The sequence below is a fragment of the Ranitomeya imitator genome, chromosome 1, assembly GCF_032444005.1.
Source record: "Ranitomeya imitator isolate aRanImi1 chromosome 1, aRanImi1.pri, whole genome shotgun sequence".
Classification (NCBI taxonomy): Eukaryota; Metazoa; Chordata; class Amphibia; order Anura; family Dendrobatidae; genus Ranitomeya; species Ranitomeya imitator.
In genome coordinates this window covers 129219956-129242171 of record NC_091282.1, presented here as the reverse complement: position 1 = coordinate 129242171, position 22216 = coordinate 129219956, and the positions used below count along the sequence as shown (strand labels likewise).

The window sequence follows — 22216 nt, the reverse complement described above, 5'->3', positions numbered from 1 at the left end:
TGTGTGTGTGTGTGTGAGAGGTGTATGGAGCGGAGCCACGTGTGTGTGTGTGTGTGGTGTACGGAGCGGCTCCGCTCCGGTGTGTGAGGTGTACGGAGTGGAGCTGCGTGTGTAGGAGTAACTGTGTGGCCATTATACTGTACGCAATATCATGTGGGGCCATTATACAGTATGGATCACTGTGGGGCCATTACACTGTGCGCAGTATCATCTGTGGCCATTATACAGTATGGAGCACTGTGGCCATATTTTTTTATTTATAATTATTGTTTATGAAACAGTGTGATCAGCAGTGCTAAATGGGTGTGGTTGGGGCATGGATATGGGTGTGACTAGTTGTGAAATGGGTGTGGTCAGAGGCGTGGCCGCCACAAACTTTACCCGCTTTCCCTTCTTCAAAAGTTGGGAGGTATGGTTTCACTGCGCCCCTACTTGTACATATTTGAGGAAAAGTTGTGCAAATGAGCGTGGCTTAAAAATGGGTGTGAGGAGCTGATAGAAATTGTGTTGATGTCTGGTGAATGCAGTACCCGGGTCATTGCAGATTTCAATGCAAGACACCCTACGCAAGAAAACTGTCACCATTACCATGTTATTTAGGTGCATCCATATAAATAGCCCACCCAAAAATTTTGCCTCATCACTGAACATAATGTTCTGTGTAAACTGAGGGTCATGTTCCAATTTTTGTTTTGCCCATTCTGCAAATTCAGCGTGCCGATCTGGCATCAGTCGAACATCCCTTCGGTGGATATTAGCTACTCACAAATGGCACCCTTACAAAACAACGCTGCTGCAGCATCTCAACGAGGATGACCCAGATCAGCGCGCCAAATTTGCAGAATGGGAAAAACAAAAATTAGAACAGGACCCTCAGTTTACACAGAACATTATGAGCAGTGATGCGGTAAATTTATTTGGGTGGGCCATTTATATGGATACACCTAGATAACATGGGAATGGTGACAGCAATTCACATGGGGATCTTGTGCTGTATAGCCTGGATACATCCAAATTCATCTTCGTGTCGTGCAAACATGTTATTGGCAATAGTTTACTTATAGGCAATAAAGTTGACCAAAGTGTTTTTTTGCTACCCTGGTCCGGAGTCTTCTGCAACAGGAATCCTGGGCACCATGACGCCTACACTAGGTCTTTCTACGTCATGGACATAGTAAATGCCGCTGCTGTCAGCCGCATTAGTAAACTCCCCTTGTACAGGTGTCATGGAGAAGCACAGTGAACCAGAGCATTGGAAATCTGTTTGCTCAACTCAAACAAAACTTTCTGACAGAAGAAGGTATATATATATACCTACAGTATTCTATGTGTAGAAATTTATTTTACCTATTCTAATAAAACCTGTCAGTGTGATTTTACTGTACACTGCATCGGTAACTTTTCTATAGAACACCCGTGTGTATTTCTCGCAAGTCACACTGTTGGTCCGTGTGTAATCCGTATTTTTCTCGCCCCCATTGACTTTCATTGGAGTATTTTTTGCGCAATACGCTGACAAATGCAGCATGCTGCGATTTTGTACGGCCGTAAAATACGGATGCATAATATACGCCAGATTGAAGCTGCCCAATAGAGAATCATTGATCCTTGTGCAATGCGTAGATTTTGCACATCTAATACGTCCGTAAAACTCTCTAGTGTGAAGCCGCATTAGTAAACTCCCCTTGTACAGGTGTCATGGAGAAGCACAGTGAACCAGAGCATTGGAAATCTGTTTGCTCAACTCAAACAAAACTTTCTGACAGAAGAAGCTTCAGTAGTTCTAACCCCCTCCCCAGAATATTACTTACCCTCCCACTGCTTCCCAGGTCTGTAAACTTTCTCTGCAGCGCTGGCGTCATATTGACAGCCTGCAGCCAATCATTGAGCTAACAGCTCAAGCAGTCTACAGGGGTAGTACAACTGAGAGTTACTTACCGGTATCAGGATTTCTCAGAGCCCATGATAGCACCACAGTGTCATTACTCAGCAGTCGGCTGACCCATGACTAGAGATCCTTCCCTGTCCCCAACAATAGGGGGCGCCCTAGCTAACCCTATTTCCCAGTATATTTCTGAAGGTGAAAATCCCGGGGCTGATACCCTTGCCTTATCTCCTGAATTAGCACTCCGTCTGTTCTCTTCCCTCACCCAGGGAAGAGGGGCGCAACTGTGCACCGCAGTACACCAACCTGACGAACAAGGCAACACGAACAAGGGTAACTGAAAATACCAGGCACACAAATATTCACTCACATATAACCGATGAATGAATCGGGGAACTCCCTACGCGTCTGGCGAAGACGGCGATCAACCCGAATTGCCACACATGACTGCCTCCTTGCTGAAGTTGTGTGTGACAGTGTGGACGCAGCTATGGAGACGCGGTCAGGGTTGTTCTATACAAGGCCCCAAACCAGAAAAAATTCCTCCACTGTCTGAAGAGACTGGGACTCAGATGGGAAATAAAATGCCCATGCTTGGGGGTCCCCCTGAAGGAGCGAGATTATTATTCCCCACACATTGCTCCTCTGTACCTGAGGAAACAGGGTGTTACCTAAAGTACAGTTTACAGGCCTCTCTGACAGCAACAAACTTGTCACGTCCCCCAGAGAACCTGTCAGGCAAAGCTATCTTGGCTCTACTATGGTTTGCCTGGGAAACATGATTCCTACACCAGATGTATTAGGGTGCTGCAAAACAACCGTGTGTAAATCTGCCACCTCCAGACTGAGCTGCTACAGTTTCCCTGTCAGAGCAGTAATAGGATCCATACTGGATCAGAAAAAATGGTTAAGGTCAGATCTAATGTCACTACTCAGCTGTCGGGTGACCCGGAACCAGGGCTCCTTCCCTGTCCCTAACACTAGGGGGTGCCCTAACACACTATTTTCCTGGATACTTCTGAACGTGAAGATGCCGGGGCCACCACCCTTGCCTTATCTCCTGAATGAGCCTCGGTTTGTTCTCTTCCCCCACCTAGGCGCAACCGTATACCGCAGTACAGAACTCGACGAAAAAGGCAACACGAATATGGGTAACTGAAAATACCAGGCATACAAATATTTAGTCACATATAACAGAGGAATACATCGGCATATGGAGGATGGGGAAAAACCAAAGTTAGGCCGGCTTCACACTAGAGAGTTTTACGGACGTATTAGATGTGCAAAATCTACGCATTGCACAAGGATCAATGATTCTCTATTGGGCAGCTTCAATCTGGCGTATATTATGCATCCGTATTTTACGGCCGTACAAAATCGCAGCATGCTGCATTTGTCAGCGTATTGCGCAAAAAATACTCCAATGAAAGTCAATGGGGGCGAGAAAAATACGGATTACACACGGACCAACAGTGTGACTTGCGAGAAATACACACGGGTGTTCTATAGAAAAGTTACCGATGCAGTGTACAGTAAAATCACACTGACAGGTTTTATTAGAATAGGTAAAATAAATTTCTACACATAGAATACTGTAGGTATATATATATACCTTCTTCTGTCAGAAAGTTTTGTTTGAGTTGAGCAAACAGATTTCCAATGCTCTGGTTCACTGTGCTTCTCCATGACACCTGTACAAGGGGAGTTTACTAATGCGGCTGACAGCAGCGGCATTTACTATGTCCATGACGTAGAAAGACCTAGTGTAGGCGTCATGGTGCCCAGGATTCCTGTTGCAGAAGACTCCGGACCAGGGTAGCAAAAAAACACTTTGGTCAACTTTATTGCCTATAAGTAAACTATTGCCAATAACATGTTTGCACGACACGAAGATGAATTTGGATGTATCCAGGCTATACAGCACAAGATCCCCATGTGAATTGCTGTCACCATTCCCATGTTATCTAGGTGTATCCATATAAATGGCCCACCCAAATAAATTTACCGCATCACTGCTCATAATGTTCTGTGTAAACTGAGGGTCCTGTTCTAATTTTTGTTTTTCCCATTCTGCAAATTTGGCGCGCTGATCTGGGTCATCCTCGTTGAGATGCTGCAGCAGCGTTGTTTTGTAAGGGTGCCATTTGTGAGTAGCTAATATCCACCGAAGGGATGTTCGACTGATGCCAGATCGGCACGCTGAATTTGCAGAATGGGCAAAACAAAAATTGGAACATGACCCTCAGTTTACACAGAACATTATGTTCAGTGATGAGGCAAAATTTTTGGGTGGGCTATTTATATGGATGCACCTAAATAACATGGTAATGGTGACAGTTTTCTTGCGTAGGGTGTCTTGCATTGAAATCTGCAATGACCCGGGTACTGCATTCACCAGACATCAACACAATTTCTATCAGCTCCTCACACCCATTTTTAAGCCACGCTCGTTTGCACAACTTTTCCTCAAATATGTACAAGTAGGGGCGCAGTGAAACCATACCTCCCAACTTTTGAAGAAGGGAAAGCGGGTAAAGTTTGTGGCGGCCACGCCTCTGACCACACCCATTTCACAACTAGTCACACCCATATCCACGCCCCAACCACACCCATTTATATATATATATAAAAAGAGGGCAATAAAGTACAAGCTTGGGAAGCTTTGCATTTTTTCTAAGGTAGTATTTTGATGCTGTTCCGTTTTTTTTTCTCACATTATATATATATATATATATAGTTATAGTGAGAAAAAAAAACGGAACAGCATCAAAATACTACCTTAGAAAAAGTGCAAAGCTTCCCAAGCTTGTACTTTATTGCCCTCATTATATATATATTTATATATATATATATATATATATATATATATATATATATATATATATATATATATATATATATATATATATATATATACACACATACACATACAGTTAGGTCCATATATACTTGGACAGAGACAACATTTTTCTAATTTTTGTTATAGACATTACCACTATGAATTTTAAGCAAAACAATTCAGATGCAGTTGAAGTTCAGACTTTCAGCTTTCATTTGAGGGTATCCACATTAAAATTGGATGAAGGGTTTAGGAGTTCAGCTCCTTAACATGTGCCACCCTGTTTTTAAAGAGACCAAAAGTAATTGGACAGATTAAATAATTTTAAATAAAATGTTCATTTCTAGTACTTGGTTGAAAGCCCTTTGTTGGCAATGACTGCCTGAAGTCTTGAACTCATGGACATCACCAGACACAGTGTTTCCTCCTTTTTGATGCTCTGCCAGGCCTCCACTGTGGTGGTTTTCAGTTGCTGTTTGTTTGTGGGCCTTTCTGTCTGAAGTGTAGTCTTTAACAAGTGAAATGCATGCTCAATTGGGTTGAGATCAGGTGACTGACTTGGCCATTCAAGAATATTCCACTTCTTTGCTTTAATAAACTCCTGGGTTGCTTTGGCTTTATGTTTTGGGTCATTGTCCATCTGTAGTATGAAACGACGACCAATCAGTTTGGCTGCATTTAGCTGGATCTGAGCACACAGTATGGCTCTGAATACCTCAGAATTCATTTGGCTGCTTCTGTCCTGTGTCACATCATCAATAAACACTAGTGACCCAGTGCCACTGGCAGCCATGCATGCCCAAGCCATCACACTGCCTCTGCCATGTTTTACAGATGATGTGGTATGCTTTGGATCATGAGCTGTACCACGCCTTCACCATACTTTTCTCTTTCCATCATTCTGGTAGAGGTTGTTCTTGGTTTCATCTGTCCAAAGAATGTTCTTCTAGAACTGTGCTGGCTTTTTTAGATGTTTTTTAGCAAAGTCCAGTCAAGCCTTTTTATTCTTGATGCTTATGAGTGGCTTGCACCGTGCAGTGAACCCTCTGTATTTACTTTCCTGCAGTCTTCTCTTTATGGTAGATTTGGATATTGATACGCCGACCTCCTGGAGAGTGTTGTTCACTTGGTTGGCTGTTGTGAAGGGGTTTCTCTTCACCATGGAGATTATTCTGCGATCATCCACCTCTGTTGTATTCCGTGGGCGCCCAGGTCTTTTTGCATTGATGAGTTCACCAGTGCTTTCTTTCTTTCTCAGGATGTACCAAACTGTAGATTTTGCCACTTCTAATATTGTAGCAATTTCTCGGATGGGTTTTTTCTGTTTTCGCAGCTTAAGGATGGCTTGTTTCACCTGCATGGAGAGCTCCTTTAACCGCATGTTTACTTCACAGCAAAACCTTCCAAATGCAAGCACCACACCTCAAATCAACTCCAGGCCTTTTATCTGCTTAATTGAGAATGACATAACGAAGGGATTGCCCACACCTGTCCATGAAATAGCCCTGGAGTCAATTGTCCAATTACTTTTGGTACCTCTAAAAACAGGGTGGCACATGTTAAGGAGCTGAAACTCCTAAACCCTTCATCCAATTTTAATGTGGATACCCTCAAATGAAAGCTGAAAGTCTGAACTTCAACTGCATCTGAATTGTTTTGTTTAAAATTCATTGTGGTAATGTCTGTAACCAAAATTAGAAAAATGTTGTCTCTGTCCAAATATATATGGACCTAACTGTACATACTAGATGGTGGCCCGATTCTAACGCATCGGGTATTCTAGAATATGCATGTCCACGTAGTATATTTCACAGCCCACGTAGTATATTGCCCAGCCACGTAGTATATTGCCCAGTCACGTAGTACATTGCCCAGTCACGTAGTACATTGCCCAGTCACGTAGTATTTTGCCCAGCCACGTAGTATATTGCCGTTACGTAGTATATTGCCCAGTGACATAGTATACAGCACAGAGCCACGTAGTATATTGCCCAGCCACGTAGTATATTGGCCAGCTACGTAGTATATTGCCCAGTCCTGTATGTCACAGGTTAAAAAATAAAAAATAAACATATACTCACCTTCCGAGGGCCTCTTGTAGTTTGTTCACATGACCGTGACATCATGGCAGGTCCTTCTCGCGCAAGCGCGCAGGACCTGTGATGACGTCGCGGTCACATGACCGTGACATCATGGCAGGTCGTTCTCGTGCAGGCGCGCAGGACCTGTGATGATGTCGCGGTCACATGACCATGATGTCATGGCAGATCCTTCTCCCATACCATCCTTGCCACTGGAAGTTGTCGCTTGCATGGAGCGGTTAACAGAGCGTAGCAAGGAGCGGGAAAGGCGGCGGAAGGTGAGTATATAATAGTAACATAGTTAGTAAGGCCGAAAAAAGACATTTGTCCATCCAGTTCAGCCTATATTCCATCATAATAAATACCCAGATCTACGTCCTTCTACAGAACCTAATAATTGTATGATACAATATTGTTCTGCTCCAGGAAGACATCCAGGCCTCTCTTGAACCCCTCGACTGAGTTCGCCATCACCACCTCCTCAGGCAAGCAATTCCAGATTCTCACTGCCCTAACAGTAAAGAATCCTCTTCTATGTTGGTGGAAAAACCTTCTCTCCTCCAGACGCAAAGAATGCCCCCTTGTGCCCGTCACCTTCCTTGGTATAAACAGATCCTCAGCGAGATATTTGTATTGTCCCCTTATATACTTATACATGGTTATTAGATCGCCCCTCAGTCGTCTTTTTTCTAGACTAAATAATCCTAATTTCGCTAATCTATCTGGGTATTGTAGTTCTCCCATCCCCTTTATTAATTTTGTTGCCCTCCTTTGTACTCTCTCTAGTTCCATTATATCCTTCCTGAGCACCGGTGCCCAAAACTGGACACAGTACTCCATGTGCGGTCTAACTAGGGATTTGTACAGAGGCAGTATAATGCTCTCATCATGTGTATCCAGACCTCTTTTAATGATTCTTTATTTTTTTTATTATTTTTAACATTAGATGTTTTTACTATTGACGCTGCATAGGTAGCATCAATAGTTAAAACTTGGTCAAACAGGGTTAATAGCGGCGGTAACGGAGTGAGTTACCTGCGGCATAACGCGGTCCGTTACCGCTGGCATTAACCCTGTGTGAGCGGTGACTGCGGGGCGTATGGAGCGGGCGCTGACTGCAGGGGAGTAGGGAGGGACTAATCGGACTGTGCCCGTCGCAGATTGGTCGCGGCAGCCATGACAGGCAGCTGGCGAGACCAATCAGCGACTTGGATTCCATGACAGACAGAGGCCGCGACCAATAAATATCCGTGACAGACAGAAGGACAGACAGAAATACGGAAGTGACCCTTAGAGAATTATATAGTAGGAGAGATGGGATCTGCCTTTCAAGGACAGGAAACTACAGATGAAAAGGGCGGTACCTCTCACTCGCATCAGTTGGTTTACAGAGCACAAGAGTACCTCCAGGTTATTAAAATAATAAATATTTTAACCATAATACTTTTGACCAAACTCCCTGTGACCTATACATAAATCACACACAAACTAGTGGGTGCTCACCCACACGTGACGTGAGGGAATACAAGGGTGCTATTATGGGCTCTGAGAAAACCTGTTACCGGTCAGTAATGTCTTTTTCCTTTCCCTATGACAGCACCAAGGAGAGAATTGCAGAGAATCGTATCTTAGGGAGGGACCACAGCCCTGTTTTTATCTGTAGGTTTCTCGTCCTTTTGAAGGACAGATCCCCTCTCTCCGTGGTGCTGTCATGGGGGAAGGAGAAATGCTCTCTTTTTTCTTGGTAACATTCCGAGGTCAAAGTACCGGGAGGACAACAGATCAGAGCAGAAGGGTGTTAAACAGGCGGATGGTCTGTTGCCTGATCTTGGACTTCATACTGACCATCCGCCTGTTTAACACCCTTCTGCTCTGATCTGTCGTCCTCCCGGTACTCTGACCTCGGAACGTTACCTGACCACGCTTTTGTCTCTTCGTTCTGTTTATGATGTACTCTCCTGGCTTCTGACCTTGGACTCCTTGACCACTCTGACTCACGGCTTGGCTGTGAGAAGTGACTACCGTCACAGAAATATTCCACACAATACTTACTATCTCACCCACTGCCATGTCGGATGGGCATGGTTAAGAACACACCAATGGAATATTGTTGAATATATTATTTCCCGATTGTTCAGTCATGAATGATGCTGTATTGAAAGACCTACACAGATAAGGATAGGCACTCAAGATGGAGCATATGAATCATCACCCTTGCCTTTTACATGAGAAGATGACACCCATTCTGAGCCTAGCCACGTCTCTAGGTGAAGGCCAAGGCGGCATTGTCCCAAGAGTATAGAAATGGCATCTGAGAGCTAGTTTATTATATACATTTCATTGTTTCTACTACAATATTGCTCGTACATTGCAAGGGCATTTATCACAGGGTGAACTCAGAGAGCATTTTTAAGTGTGGTGTCTGTCTGCTTGGCCGTTGTTTGTCCCTTTTAATAGATTTTCATTAAAAGTTATATTTGATATATTCTTTGGGGTTCCTTCATATCAGCAGTTATCATCTGGGTAACTAATATCTAGTACAGGTAGAGTGTTCATTAATCATAGGCGACCGGTAGACATGATCAAAAAGACTCCCAGGACCCTGATCTAGCAGCCAAGTCAAAGTCGACAACTGCTGGACAAAAGCTGTAGAAACCGCTTTGTCCCAGTAGGAATTCCCTGCACTTCTTCTAATTCAAAGATCCAGTACGACGTCATCATTGCAATGCAACATACATGCACCACCCATGCTAATTAGAGGAGGCGCCAGGGATTTTGGCAGGTAGGAGGCGGCGGCTGACAGGATCCTGTTCCAGTGGCCACGGATGACCAACAAGGCCACTGGACTAGGGTCATGGGAATCTTTTTGATCATTTCTAATGACAAGAATCTGGCACACGGACCATTTCCAGATATTGAACAGCATGTGTGACATGACACAATGGGCTGCTTATCTTCAGCATCCTTAACACTCAGTGATGTCCCGCTATACCATGGTGATGTCCCGTAATACACACCCATATATTAATTACGTATCTTGTTTAAATATGATCAGGATCACACAATATGAAACAGATTTATATTTTTCTTACTTTAATTAGAAAAAGATACACAAAATATATCAGATTTTACAAAGAAAATAGTAAACGTGGTCATTCACATACTAATGGCCCAGCACATAAAGTCCATTATTTCTCCAAAATGTAATCCAACAGAAAAAGTAGTCTCCTCCACATCAAGAACCTTCTGGAAGGCTGCCTGCATGTCGTTATGTGCAGTCCTATTACATGTCTAAATTCAACAAGAGCCGCTCAGTCTTCCTGTGAAACATGAGATCTGGGTAAGGACATCTGGAAAATGAAAAATTACAAAATGACTTAAATGCAGTGATGAGATCAGAACACGGATCATACTCTAAATGAAGGCATGAAGTAAAATATCTTTAGGTTAAAGAAGCCTTCATACTCCCATCAAAGTTTTTATCCTCTTAATATATTGCAGTCATCATATTATGCGGCACTGTGTGCTTACAAATGCTCATTTTGCCTTTCTACCCAGCTGATTCTTCTCTTTTTGCTGCTCTATGTAGAAACAGGAAGTTTGCTGTCACTGCTCCCTGTCACAGCGCCCGGGTATAGCTGCTGCAGGGAAATCTGCACCCAGCAGCAAAGGAGCTGGGCTAGACGCCGAGTTACTAACCTGATCAACAATGGGACCTTACACATGTGACAGAGTGACCAGGTAAAACAATAGGACCTTAGACGTGACAGAGTGGGAGGAGGTCAGGGGCCGGAGCCAGACGCCTGGAAACAGAGAAGAGAAGGGACAACCATAAAAGAATAGTGAAACAAGCAGAGGTCATAGCCAGGAGATCACGAGATACCAGTAGGGAGAGTCAGAGAATAGTCAGAAGCAAAGCCAGAGGTAAGTAATCCAGGAAAACGAATAGAGTAACGCACGGAAAGCAAGAACACTATGCAAGCCAGCACACACTCCAGAGCTCAAGCATACAGACTGAAGTAAACAGCTGACAGGGATACCAGGTTAGGAGCGAGTATAAATATCCCTCCCATCTTGAAAGAGGCCAACAACATTAACCCTGAGAGAACAGGATATTAACCATGTCCTAACCATGACACTCCCCCTCTTCCTGCCAGGGACTTTGGCAGTGACTCATGACTTGTGCAGAGAAAGTTGACCTCCTGTTTCTACATAGAGCTGAGAAGGACTCAGCTAGTCATTTTTTAATCACGCCATGTCATAGACCTAATGGAAAACACTGGGTAGAAAGGGAAATGAGCAATTGTAAGTACACAGTGCTATATGATTCCAATATATCAAGAGGATAACATTTTGATGGGGGCGCTGCTTTAACATTTAACCAAACTCCTGGGCATAGATTCTCAAAGTGACCATAACACTAGTTAAAGAGGTTGTCCAGGTCAAAAATGAATCCTAAAATGAACTTAAAATAATATACTTAACATAAGAAAAGTTTCCAGATCTAAAATGTGGATCCCGACATAGGCATTGAGCAAATAGGCATCAGTTGACTGAATGAATCTGCCATATGTCTATTTTTCAGCCTCTTCTTTAACTTGGTCTCTGACATTTCAAACACTGTATGGGAAACAGTAACACTAGAAGTGAGCCATGGGCTGCACTACGGTGAGGATTTTCATGGGCTAAAAACTTCAACAGTATAATCTATACTGTTGTCTATAAGAAGGGTTCATAAACTTCACATAACAAAAGGTGTCCTGGTCTGCATAGAGCCTCCTGCTCTGATGCTTACAAACCAAATACTTACACCAAATCTTCAATTGAAAGGATAAATGGTTATCGTGGACATGGGCCTTTCCCAAGATCTGGAATGGAGGGAGAGAGCCATCCCACTACAATCCTGCAGATCTTGCCAAAAATAAAGTACATGTGAAGACTCCCTAGCAACCAGGCAACCCCCACATGTACATATGCTGGCTAACAGATGTAAATCATTCAACTGCGGCAAGAAAAACTAAATCTCCGAGCACTAAAAAATACTCGGAGGACCCCTGAGCATGCCTGAGTAATCTCGAGTAACAAGTACCGTATATACTCAAGTATAAGCCGAGATTTTAAGCCCATTTTTTGGGTCTGAAAGTCCCCCTCTCGGCTTATACTCGAGTCATACCCAGCGGTTGGCAGGGGAGGGGGAGCTGGGGCTGTCTAATTATACTCACCTACTCTTGGCACGGTCCCTGCAGGTCCCTGGCTTCCCGGCGCCGGCAGCTTCCTCCTGTACCGAGCGGTCACATGGTACCGCTCATTACAGTAATGAACATACGGCTCCAACTCCCATAGAGGTGGAGCGGCATATTCATTACTGTAATGAGTGGTAACTGTGACCGCTCACTACAGGAAGAAGCTGCAGCGCCGGGGAAGCAGGGACTGCACCGCGCCAGGAGCAGGTGAGTATAACAGGAAGGGGAGCACTGCGCTGCGCGATATTCACCTGCTCCTCGTTCCGGCGCCGCTCCGTCTTCAGCAGTGATGCTCAGGTCAGAGGGCGCGGTGACGTGGTTAGTGCGCGCCCTCAGCCTGAACGTCAGTGCAGAAGACGCTGAAGATGGAGCGGCGCCGGAACAAAGTCAGGTGAATATTGAAAGTGCCGGGGGCCTGAGCGACGGAGAGGTGAGTATGTGATTTTTTTTTTTATTGCAGCAACAGCAAATGGGGCAAGTGTCAGTATTGAGCATCTTATGGGGTCATAACGTTTGTGCAGCATTATATGGGGCAAGTGTCTGTATGTAGCCATAATCAACGCTTGTGCAGCATTATATGGGGCAAATGTCTGTATGGAGTATCTTATGGGGCCATAACGTTTGTGCAGCACTATATGGGGCAAATATCTTTATGGAGCATCTTATGGGGCCATAATTAACGTTTGTGGAGCATTATATGGGGCAAGTGTCTGTATGGAGCATCTTATGGGGCCATAATCAAGGTTTGTGCAGCACTATATGGGGCAATTATCTTTATGGAGCATCTTATGGGGCCATAATCAATATTTGTGCAACATTATATTGGGCAAATGTGTCTATGGAGCATCTTATGGGGCCATTATTAACCTTTATGCAGGATTATATGGGACATATTTTAATATGGAGCATCTTATGGGGCCATCATAAACTTTCTGGAGCATTATATGCATCTCCTGATTCAATATGGATATTCAAAAACACAGCCTACTGATGTCTCAATTATTTTTACTTTTATTGGTATCTTTTTACTTTTGACATTTACCGGTATCTGCTGCATTTCCCACCCTAGGCTTATACTCGAGTCATTAAGTTTCCTAGTTTTTTGTGGCAAAATTAGGGGGGGTCGGCTAATACTCGAGTATATACGTATATTCCCTCATCACTACTTATTATCTTTAGTCAAAATGCACATTTACCTCTCACCTGCAATTACATTTCTCCACACTGGGCAATGACAACAGGCAGTTTTGGTTTATTGTTGGGGCCAGTAGGGACATTCTGTAAAGAGAAAGTTGCAGGTCATGTACATTACGGATGGTTACACAGTTCCATCCCAGTACCACAAAATCCTAGAATTCCCATAGTCTACTTTATCGCATTCAGTCCCTGCAGAGTTTCTGATTCTTCATCCCAGGCAATCAATGTCTACAGTCTGTCAGTACAAAGACACTTTACCATCTTCCCGAAAAAAAAACAACAACAACTAAAGGTTCCCAAAAGAGACACCTGCCAAGCTAAACCCCTTCGAAGATGCAAAGAAAGGACACAATAAGATTTCTAGACATTCTCTGTATCCTACAAGGTGAAACTAAAGTGTATATATCGTCCAAGTGATACATTGGCTACACGCCAGTCTGAGTGTACTCAAAAGACTGAATGAGCACTCCATTTATTGCACCTAGTAAACACCTCCCCCCAAAAATGGAAAACAAAATAAAACCAAAATTGGTGGTTTATGATAATTTATGTATGGTGTGGGGAATCTAATTTTCTGTTTGAGTCACAAGAAAACCCCCAAAACTAATATTGGCACAAAATTGATTGCAGTTTCCTGCATGTATGAAGTGCTGGGTGACATTGTGACAATGTGCCCAGCTTTGACTTTCAGAAAATGTATCGGTTACTTGGTTCATATTGCGTTAATGTGACCGCGCTAACGGACAGCGTTGCACGGCGAAATTAACGCCGTGCAACGCGTCCGTTAGCGCGCCCATTAACAGCAATGGGGACGCGCATCACTAGCGCGTGCCATTTTCGGCACGCGCTGGCGATGTGCCGGTGTTTTGTGGCGCGCCGCGGACGCTGCTTGCAGCGTCCGAGGCGCGCCCGCGGTCCGTTCCCCGCGCTCGCAGATCGGAGATCTGCGAGAGCGGGGACGTTTAACGCGACCCCATAAAACAACATTGCGTTAGCGCAATCTGCTAGCGCTAGGCACTAAACTGATTGCACTAACGCAATATGAACCTAGCCTTAGGAATAGAATCTAAATGTGAACCTAACCTCTTCCCCACAACAAACCCCAAATGAAACAAATCAAAGTCAGCGAAAGGGTTAATGAAATTGTCGCTAGATTAAGAATTTGTTTTCTGACTCGTTTTAAGTGGAAATTGACATATGCTTTTTTTTCCCCCCCCCCATTTTTTTTTTTATTTTAATTTGCAAGGATTTTTAAATTGATTATTGGAAAAAAAGTTCCATGTGTCTTTTTTTTAGCAGAGATTCTGAAATTCCTGTAAAAAAAAAAAAAAAGATGCAACAGCAGTGAAACTAAAATTCCCTATCATGTAAAGGCACCCTGAGGAAAGGCTTGTAAAGCATCGTTAAATGAGAAGCGCTCCGGGAGGCTGAAGCCACCCATTGTTGCCAAAAAATTAGCATGTCATAGAAAAGTGGTGCAGTGGATGGATTCTGAAGTTAAAAAACAAAAAACTTGTCCTGTGTCAAAGAGGACAATCACTGTGATTTCCCCACTTTTACCAGTGCAGATGTTCTTTTCACACAAGCATATAAAACATCGCTTAGCACTGGGCCCAGTGTTACTCTCTGCCGCAGCTCAGATCTGCCATTATTTTCTAGTGCTGATTCAGCACGAGAGAAAGATGGCAGGATGCTGTGGGTGCACCCGAGAATCAGATCACACTCACCCATACAAGTCGATGGGTGCAAGTGAAACATTGGATTGCACTCAAATGTCATCCGAGTGCAGTGCGATTACCGCATATGCCAGCAATGGAGGAGATGGACAAATTACTTTGTCTCCTCTGCTGCGATTCTCTCATGCGTGAGGACCGGGGCACAAAGTACTGACACTCGGCTCACGCTCGCAGCAGAGTTTGAGCCGAGTATCGTTATCATCTCACATCGGATGCTATAGGCTAATGTGACCCCTGCCTTAGCCTGAGGCACCAACAGGCAGTGACTAACATGTAACTACAAACTTTATACAGAGATTTTTTTATTTAAATTTGAGAGTAATTAAACTATTTTAAGGAAAATTTGGTAATAAATGTTGTTTACAACCTTAAAAACAGGAATCCAGGGTTTTACAAAACTTTTGCAAAAGTTGTGAATATTCTAAAAGAAATAATCATTACTTATGACTAGTGATGAGCGAGTGTGCTCGTTATTCGAGTTTCTCCGAGCACGCTCGGGTGGTTTCCGAGTATTTGTTAATGCTCAGAGATGTAGTTTGTGCAGACGCAGCTGCATGTTTTGGGGCTGCTAGACATCTTAAATACATGTGGGGATTGCCTGTTTGTTAGGGAATCCCCACATGTATTCAAGCTGTCTAGCAGCTGCAAATCATGCAGCTGAGGAGAGAAAAACTAAGTCTCCGAGCAGTCCTAAATACTCGGAGATCACCTGAGCGTGCTCGGAGAAACTCGAGTAACGAGCACACTCGCTCATCACTACCTATGACCTTAACCCTGATGGCGCTGTAGTCCTGCAGAGATGCTGGTCAGTTGATCATTCATGTGACCACAGCAGCAAATCACTGGAATCATCATCATCATCATCATCATGATCAACAGTTAAGATTACAACCAACTTTTTTATTTTTCGGTCAATATGGCCATATGTGGGCTTGTTTTTTTGTGGGACAAGTTGTACTTTTGAACGACACCATTGGTTTTAACATATGGTGTACTGGAAAATAGGGAAGAAAAAAAATCCAAGTGCGGTGAAACTGCAAAAAAAAGTGCAAACTTTTTTTTTTTTTTACCATGTTCACTAAATGCTGAAACTGACCTGCCATTACGATTCTCCAGGTGATTAAGAGTTCATATACAAAATAACTGAAAACTTCAGTGTGCATAACTATTCACCCCCCTAAAGTCAGTATGTTGTAGAGCCTCTTTTAGTGGTACTTACAGCTGCAATTTGCTTTGGAGAAGACTGAACTTTCCACATGTTGCCACTGGGATTTTTGCCCATTCCTCAAGGCAAAACTGCTCCAGCTCCTTCAAATTAGATTGTTTCCTAGCAATCTTCAAGCCCGATAAATTCTGAATTTGATTAAAGTCTGGGCTTTGATTGGGCCCACTCCAAAACAATTACCGTATATACTCGAGTATAAGCCGAGATTTTCAGCCCATTTTTTTGGGCTGAAAGTCCCCCTCTCGGCTTATACTCGAGTCATATACCGGGAGGTCGGCAGGTGAGGGGGAGCGGGGGCTGTGTAGTTATACTTACCTGTTCCTGGCGCGGTCCCTGCAGTCCCTGGCTTCTCCCAGCGCTGCAGATTCTTCCTGTACTGAGTGGTCACATGGCACCGCTCATTACAGAAATGAATAGGCGGCTCCACCTCCCATAGGGGAGGAGCCGCATATTCATTGCTGTAAATGAACGGTAACTGTGACCGCTCAATTACAGGAAGAAGCTGCAGCGCCGGGGAAGCAGGGACCGCGCCAGGAGCAGGTAAGTATACGGGGAGCGCAGCGCTGCATGATATTTACGTGCTCCTCGCTCCGGTGCGGCTCTGTCTCTAGCGTCCTCTGGCTGTGACGCTCAGGTTAGAGGACGTGGTGACGTAGTCAGTGCGCGCCCTCTGCTGAGCGTCAGTGCTGGAGACGGAGCCGCACGAGGAGCAGGTAAATATTGAAAGCGCCGGCGTCCTGAGCAAGAGAGGTGAGTATGTGATTTTTTTTTTTTTATTGCAGCACCAGCAGCATTCTATATGGCACAGCTTGATAAGGATCATCTATGGGGCCATAATCAACGGTGCAGAGCAATAAATATATGGGGCACAGCTTTATATGGAGCATCTATGGGGCCATAATCAACGGTGCAGAGCATTATATATGGGGCACAGCTTTATAAGGAGCAACTATGGGGCCATAATCAAAGGTGCAGAGCATATATATATATATATATATATGGGGCACTGTTGTGAATTCTGTTGTCAAGCTCCCTCCTGTGGTCATGAATGGTACTTCGGCTGGTTCTGTCCATGGGCTTCCTCTGGTGGTTGTGAGTGGAGCTGCGGCTTCTGAGTTTCCTTCTACAGGTGACGAGGTTAATTCGTTAGCTGGCTGCTCTATTTAACTCCACTTAGATCATTGCTCCATGCCACCTGTCAATGTTCCAGTATTGGTATAGTTCGCTCCTGGATCATTCTTGTGACCTGTCTTCCCAGCAGAAGCTAAGTTCCTGCTTGTTTTTCTCTGGTTTGCTATTTTTCTGTCCAGCTTGCTATTTTGATTTTTGTCTTGCTTGCTGGAAGCTCTGGGACGCAGAGGGAGCGCCTCCGCACCGTGAGTCGGTGCGGAGGGTCTTTTTGCGCCCTCTGCGTGGTCTTTTTGTAGGTTTTTGTGCTGACCGCAAAGTTACCTTTCCTATCCTCTGTCTGTTCAGTAAGTCGGGCCTCACTGTGCTAAATCTATTTCATCTCTGTGTTTGTAATTTTCATCTTTACTCACAGTCATTATATGTGGGGGGCGGCCTTTTCCTTTGGGGAATTTCTCTGAGGCAAGGTAGGCTTTATTTTTCTATCTCTAGGGCTAGCTAGTTTCTTAGGCTGTGTCGAGTTGCATAGGGAGCGTTAGGAGCAATCCACGGCTATTTCTAGTGTGTGTGATAGGATTAGGGATTGCGGTTAGCAGAGTTCCCACGTCTCAGAGCTCGTCCTATATTATTAGTAACTATTAGGTCATTCCGTGTGCTCTTAACCACTAGGTCCATTATTGTCCTTACCACCAGGTCATAACAGGGCACAGCTTGATAAGGAGCATCTATGGGGCCATAATCAACGGTGCAGAGCAATATATATTATATTATATATATATATATAGCACAGCTTTCTATGGAGCATCTATGGGGCCATAATGAACGGTATACAGCATTCCACATGGCACAGCTTTATGTGGAGCATCAATGGGGCCATAATGAACGGTGCAGAGCATTGTATATAGCACAGTTGTATATGGAGCATCTATGGGGCAATAATGAACGGTATGGAGCATCTATTTTTATTTTTTAAATTTACCACTAGCTGCTGCATTTCCTACCCTAGGCTTATACTCGAGTCAATAAGTTTTCCCAGTTTTTTGTGGCAAAATTAGGGGGGTCGGCTTATACTCGAGTATATACGGTACATGTTTCCTCTTAAACCGCCGTTTTAGCAGTATGCTTCAGGTCACTGTCTAGTTGGAAGGTGAACTTCTATCCCAGTCTCAAATCAATGACAAAAACAGTTTTTACTCAAGAATATCCCTGTATTTTGCACCATCAATCTTCCACTCAACTTGAACCATTTTCATGATACTGCCGCCACGTTTCACTGTGGTGATGGTGTTCTTGGGGTGATGAGCTATGTTGGTTTGATGCCAGATATAGCATTTAACTTGGTGGTGTCACGACACAGCTGTCGAGCGACCCGGGACCAGGGACTCCTTTCCTGTCTCAAACACTAAGGGGCGCCCGAGCTCGCCCTATTCCCTGGGATACTTACGAAGGTGAAGATGCCGGGGCCATCACCCTTGCCTTATCTCCTGAGTTAGCCCTCCGTCTGTTCTCTTCCCCCACCCAGGGAAGAGGGGTGCTATTGTGCATCGCAGCACACCAACCTGACAAACAAGGCAACACAAACAAGGGACGAGAATTGCCTCAGTTACAAACCACGAAACAGTCACAGATAACTCCCCCAACACTCCTTCTCATATGAACACCTCTTCCTCCTGAAGTCATGCAGCAAATGCTAGCTCTGACATGGATTTGCACCAGAGACCAGATTATAAAGTGGATGGGAGTGGCTAACTGAGCTCAGCTGATAACACAGTCTTCCAACATGGCCGATTAACCCTTGTTATGCTTAACCCATTATCTACCAATGTCCTTTTTTTTGGGACGCCTAATCTTTAGCTTCTAGCAACTAAGATTTTATAATTTTTATAATTAGGTCCAGTTTTTTGTGTTGTGTTTGTAAAATGAATGTTTTCAATATAGGAAATCATGTCATTGTAATTTTTAATTGAATATTGGGATGCCCTTTTCTGAAAAATCAGTACTTGAAAAATTTTTGCAAATTATGTTTCTGATTCATTAATACCCACATCTTTAAAAATCTGTCATAAAAAAAAAAATGAAAATCGCTAATTTGGCAAGTAATGAGTTAAAGAAGCACCATTAAAATGAAGGAGAAGTGTTTTTTCTTAGCGCTACAGTAGGAGCAATCAGATGCTACAGTCTTCTGGCTCCACACTGTCGCGGTAACCCCGTGACAGGTGGTCAAAAAGTTCAATTTTGGTCTCATCTGACCACAGCACCTTCCTCCATACATTTGGGAAGTCTCCCACGTCTTTTGGCAAACTGAAAATTATCCTTACACAAAAATTGTAAGTAAAGACTTTTTTCTGCTCACTGTTCCATAAAGGCCACCTCTATGGAGTGTACGGCTTATTGTGATCGTATGGACAGATACCCCAGTGTCTGCATGGGAACTCTGCAGCTCCTTCAGAGTTATCTTTGGTCTCTGTGCTGCCTCTCTTATTAATGCCATACACAGGGTGGGCCATTTATATGGATACACCTAAATAAAATGGGAATGGTTGTGTAACAACCCTGCCGGCATCAATGTATGGCCTCCCATCCCCCACCTGCCTTACACACCAACTTACTCACTACTCCGGGCCATGCTGTGAGTTCTGTCTTCTGCCGGTTCCATGCTGTGTGCCTCATGTTTCCTGCCTGCTCTTGTGAAGGGTTAAACTAAGAAAAATTAAAGCAGGCTTCATTTTGTGCTTTTCGACTCCATCTTGTTGTTTTGAGATAAATTTTGTTACTAGGTAAAAGTTCATAGTTGTTATGAGACCTTGATTGTTTCAACCTCTCTGCTGCGCACCTTGCTGCTCTGCACGCTGCAGCGGTTCTGCTCTTGGCTCCACTTCTTTCAGCTCTGCTCTTAGCTCTGCCTCCTGTGGCTCTGCCCTTAGCTCCGCTTCCTACCTTTCAGCTCCTAGCTCCGCCTCCTGTGGTTCTGCTTTACATCTGCTCCTTGCGGTCCTGCTCTACTTCCGTTCTGCAATCTACGGGTCAGGTTCCTATCTGTTCCCATATACTCTCCTGTCTGAACAAGTCCCTACCTGTTTCTATATACCTGCCTGTATGCTGGTTCCTACCTAGTCAGTACCTGTCCTGCCAGGGTACCAGCCGTATCCGCCTGCCCGAGTGCCAGCCATGCCCATCTGCCAGTGCCTCAGCCGTGCCCACCTGCCAGTGTCTCAACCGTGCCCGCCTGCCAATGTCTCAACCGTGCCCGCCTGTCAGTCAAGCCCGTTGCCTGCCCCTGTCCTAGAGTTCCGTCGCCCGGTGGGATCAGCCACAGCCAGACACCACCCTGGAGTAGTACCTGGCAGCTACCTCCCGCACAAACCTGACCTCACCATCAGAGGCTCCAGTGAACACCAAGGTACGTGCTTAGTCACGCCACTTCCAGGGTAGTCTGGATTGTGGCACAGTGGGGCCACAACCCCCACGCTTGCGCCAAGCAGTCAGGATGCGAGCGTTACAGATTGGTGATATCAACTCCCTGTTTGTGGCACATTAATATGGGTGGTGACCATGGTGGCCATTTTGAAGTCAGCTATTTTGGATGCAACTTTATTTTTTTCCAATGGGAAGAGGGTCATGTGACACATCAAACTTATTGAGAATTTCACAAGAAAAACAATGGTGTGCTTGATTTTAATGTAACTATTATTTCATGAGTTATTTACAAGTTATGACCACTTATAGAATGTGTTTAAAGTGCTGCCCATTGTGTTGGATTGTCAATGCAACCCACTCTTGTCACACGGATAGCAACACCGCAGAAGAAATGCTAGTATAAGGGGGTCAGATTCCTTGTAGGAATGCTCAGACCTGACACCCATAATGTGGTGGTGCACTATCTTACTAGAAAAACTCAGGGAACATGCCATCTTCAGTGCATAAAGAGGGCAACACATCATCATGTAGCAATTTCAGATATCCAGTGGCATTGAGGTTTCCAATGATGAAGAATGAGCCCACTATCTTTGTACCCCATATACCACACCATACCTTCTATTATGGGGGTCAGGTCCGAGCATTCCTACATGAACAATTTCCTGGAAAGTGGATTGGTCATCGTGGGCCAGTTTTAGGCCAAAAAGGTCTCTCGATTTGACCCCCTTAGACTTATCTTTGGGGTCACCTGAAGGCAATTGTCTATGCTGTGAAGATACGAGATGTGCAGCATCTGAAACAATGGATACTGGAAGCCTGGGCTAGCATTTCTTCTGCGGTGTTGCTATCAGTGTGTCAAGAGTGGGAGAAGAGGGTTGCGTTGACAATCCAACACAATGGGCAGCACTGTAAACACATTTTATAAGTGGTCATAAACTTGTAAATAACTCAAAGAATAAAGTTACGTTGAAAACAAGCACGCCATTGTTTTTCTTGTGAAATTCTCAATAAGTTTGATGTGTCACATGACCCTCTTCCCATTGGAAAAATAAAGTTGGATCAAAATGGCCACCACCCATCTTGAAAAGTTTCTCCCCTCCCAAATACTAATGTGCCACAAACAGGAAGTTAATATCACCAACCACTCCCATTTTATTTGGATGTATCCATATAAATGGCCCACCCTGTATGAGATTGAGATGTAGATATAGATATATATAGATAGACAATTATATAGTAGATATATATATATAAGGGTCACTTCCGTCTTTCTGTCTGTCACGAAATCCTAAGTCGCTGATTGGTCGCGGAAAAAGGCCACGACCAATCAGCGACGGGCACAGTCCGGCGGCTAAATGGCCGCTCCCTACTCCCCTGCAGTCAGTGCCCGCTCCATACTCTCCTCCAGTCAGCGATCACACAAGGTTAATGGCAGTGTTAACGGACCGCATTATGCCGCAGTATA

General features: G+C 44.3%; 1 protein-coding gene across 6 annotated transcripts in view; it reads right to left on the bottom strand.

Annotated features, from left to right (window-relative positions):
* Window positions 1-9881: 9881 nt before the first annotated feature.
* Window positions 9882-22216, bottom strand: part of PPIH (peptidylprolyl isomerase H) — an 82851-nt gene continuing 70516 nt past the window's right edge. For 2 of the 6 annotated variants that reach the window (XM_069750803.1, XM_069750766.1), the window contains exons 9-11: window positions 19944-20013; window positions 13252-13326; window positions 9882-10155 (exon numbers count right to left, since the gene is read on the bottom strand). In XM_069750803.1, coding sequence (XP_069606904.1) covers window positions 13301-13326; window positions 19944-20013 — 96 coding nt within the window. In that variant the 3' untranslated portion in view covers window positions 9882-10155; window positions 13252-13300. Of the gene's footprint in view, window positions 10156-13244; window positions 13327-19943; window positions 20014-22216 lie in introns of all 6 variants that reach the window. The other 4 variants (XR_011318312.1, XM_069750789.1, XM_069750779.1 and 1 more) reach the window with 4 other exon arrangements.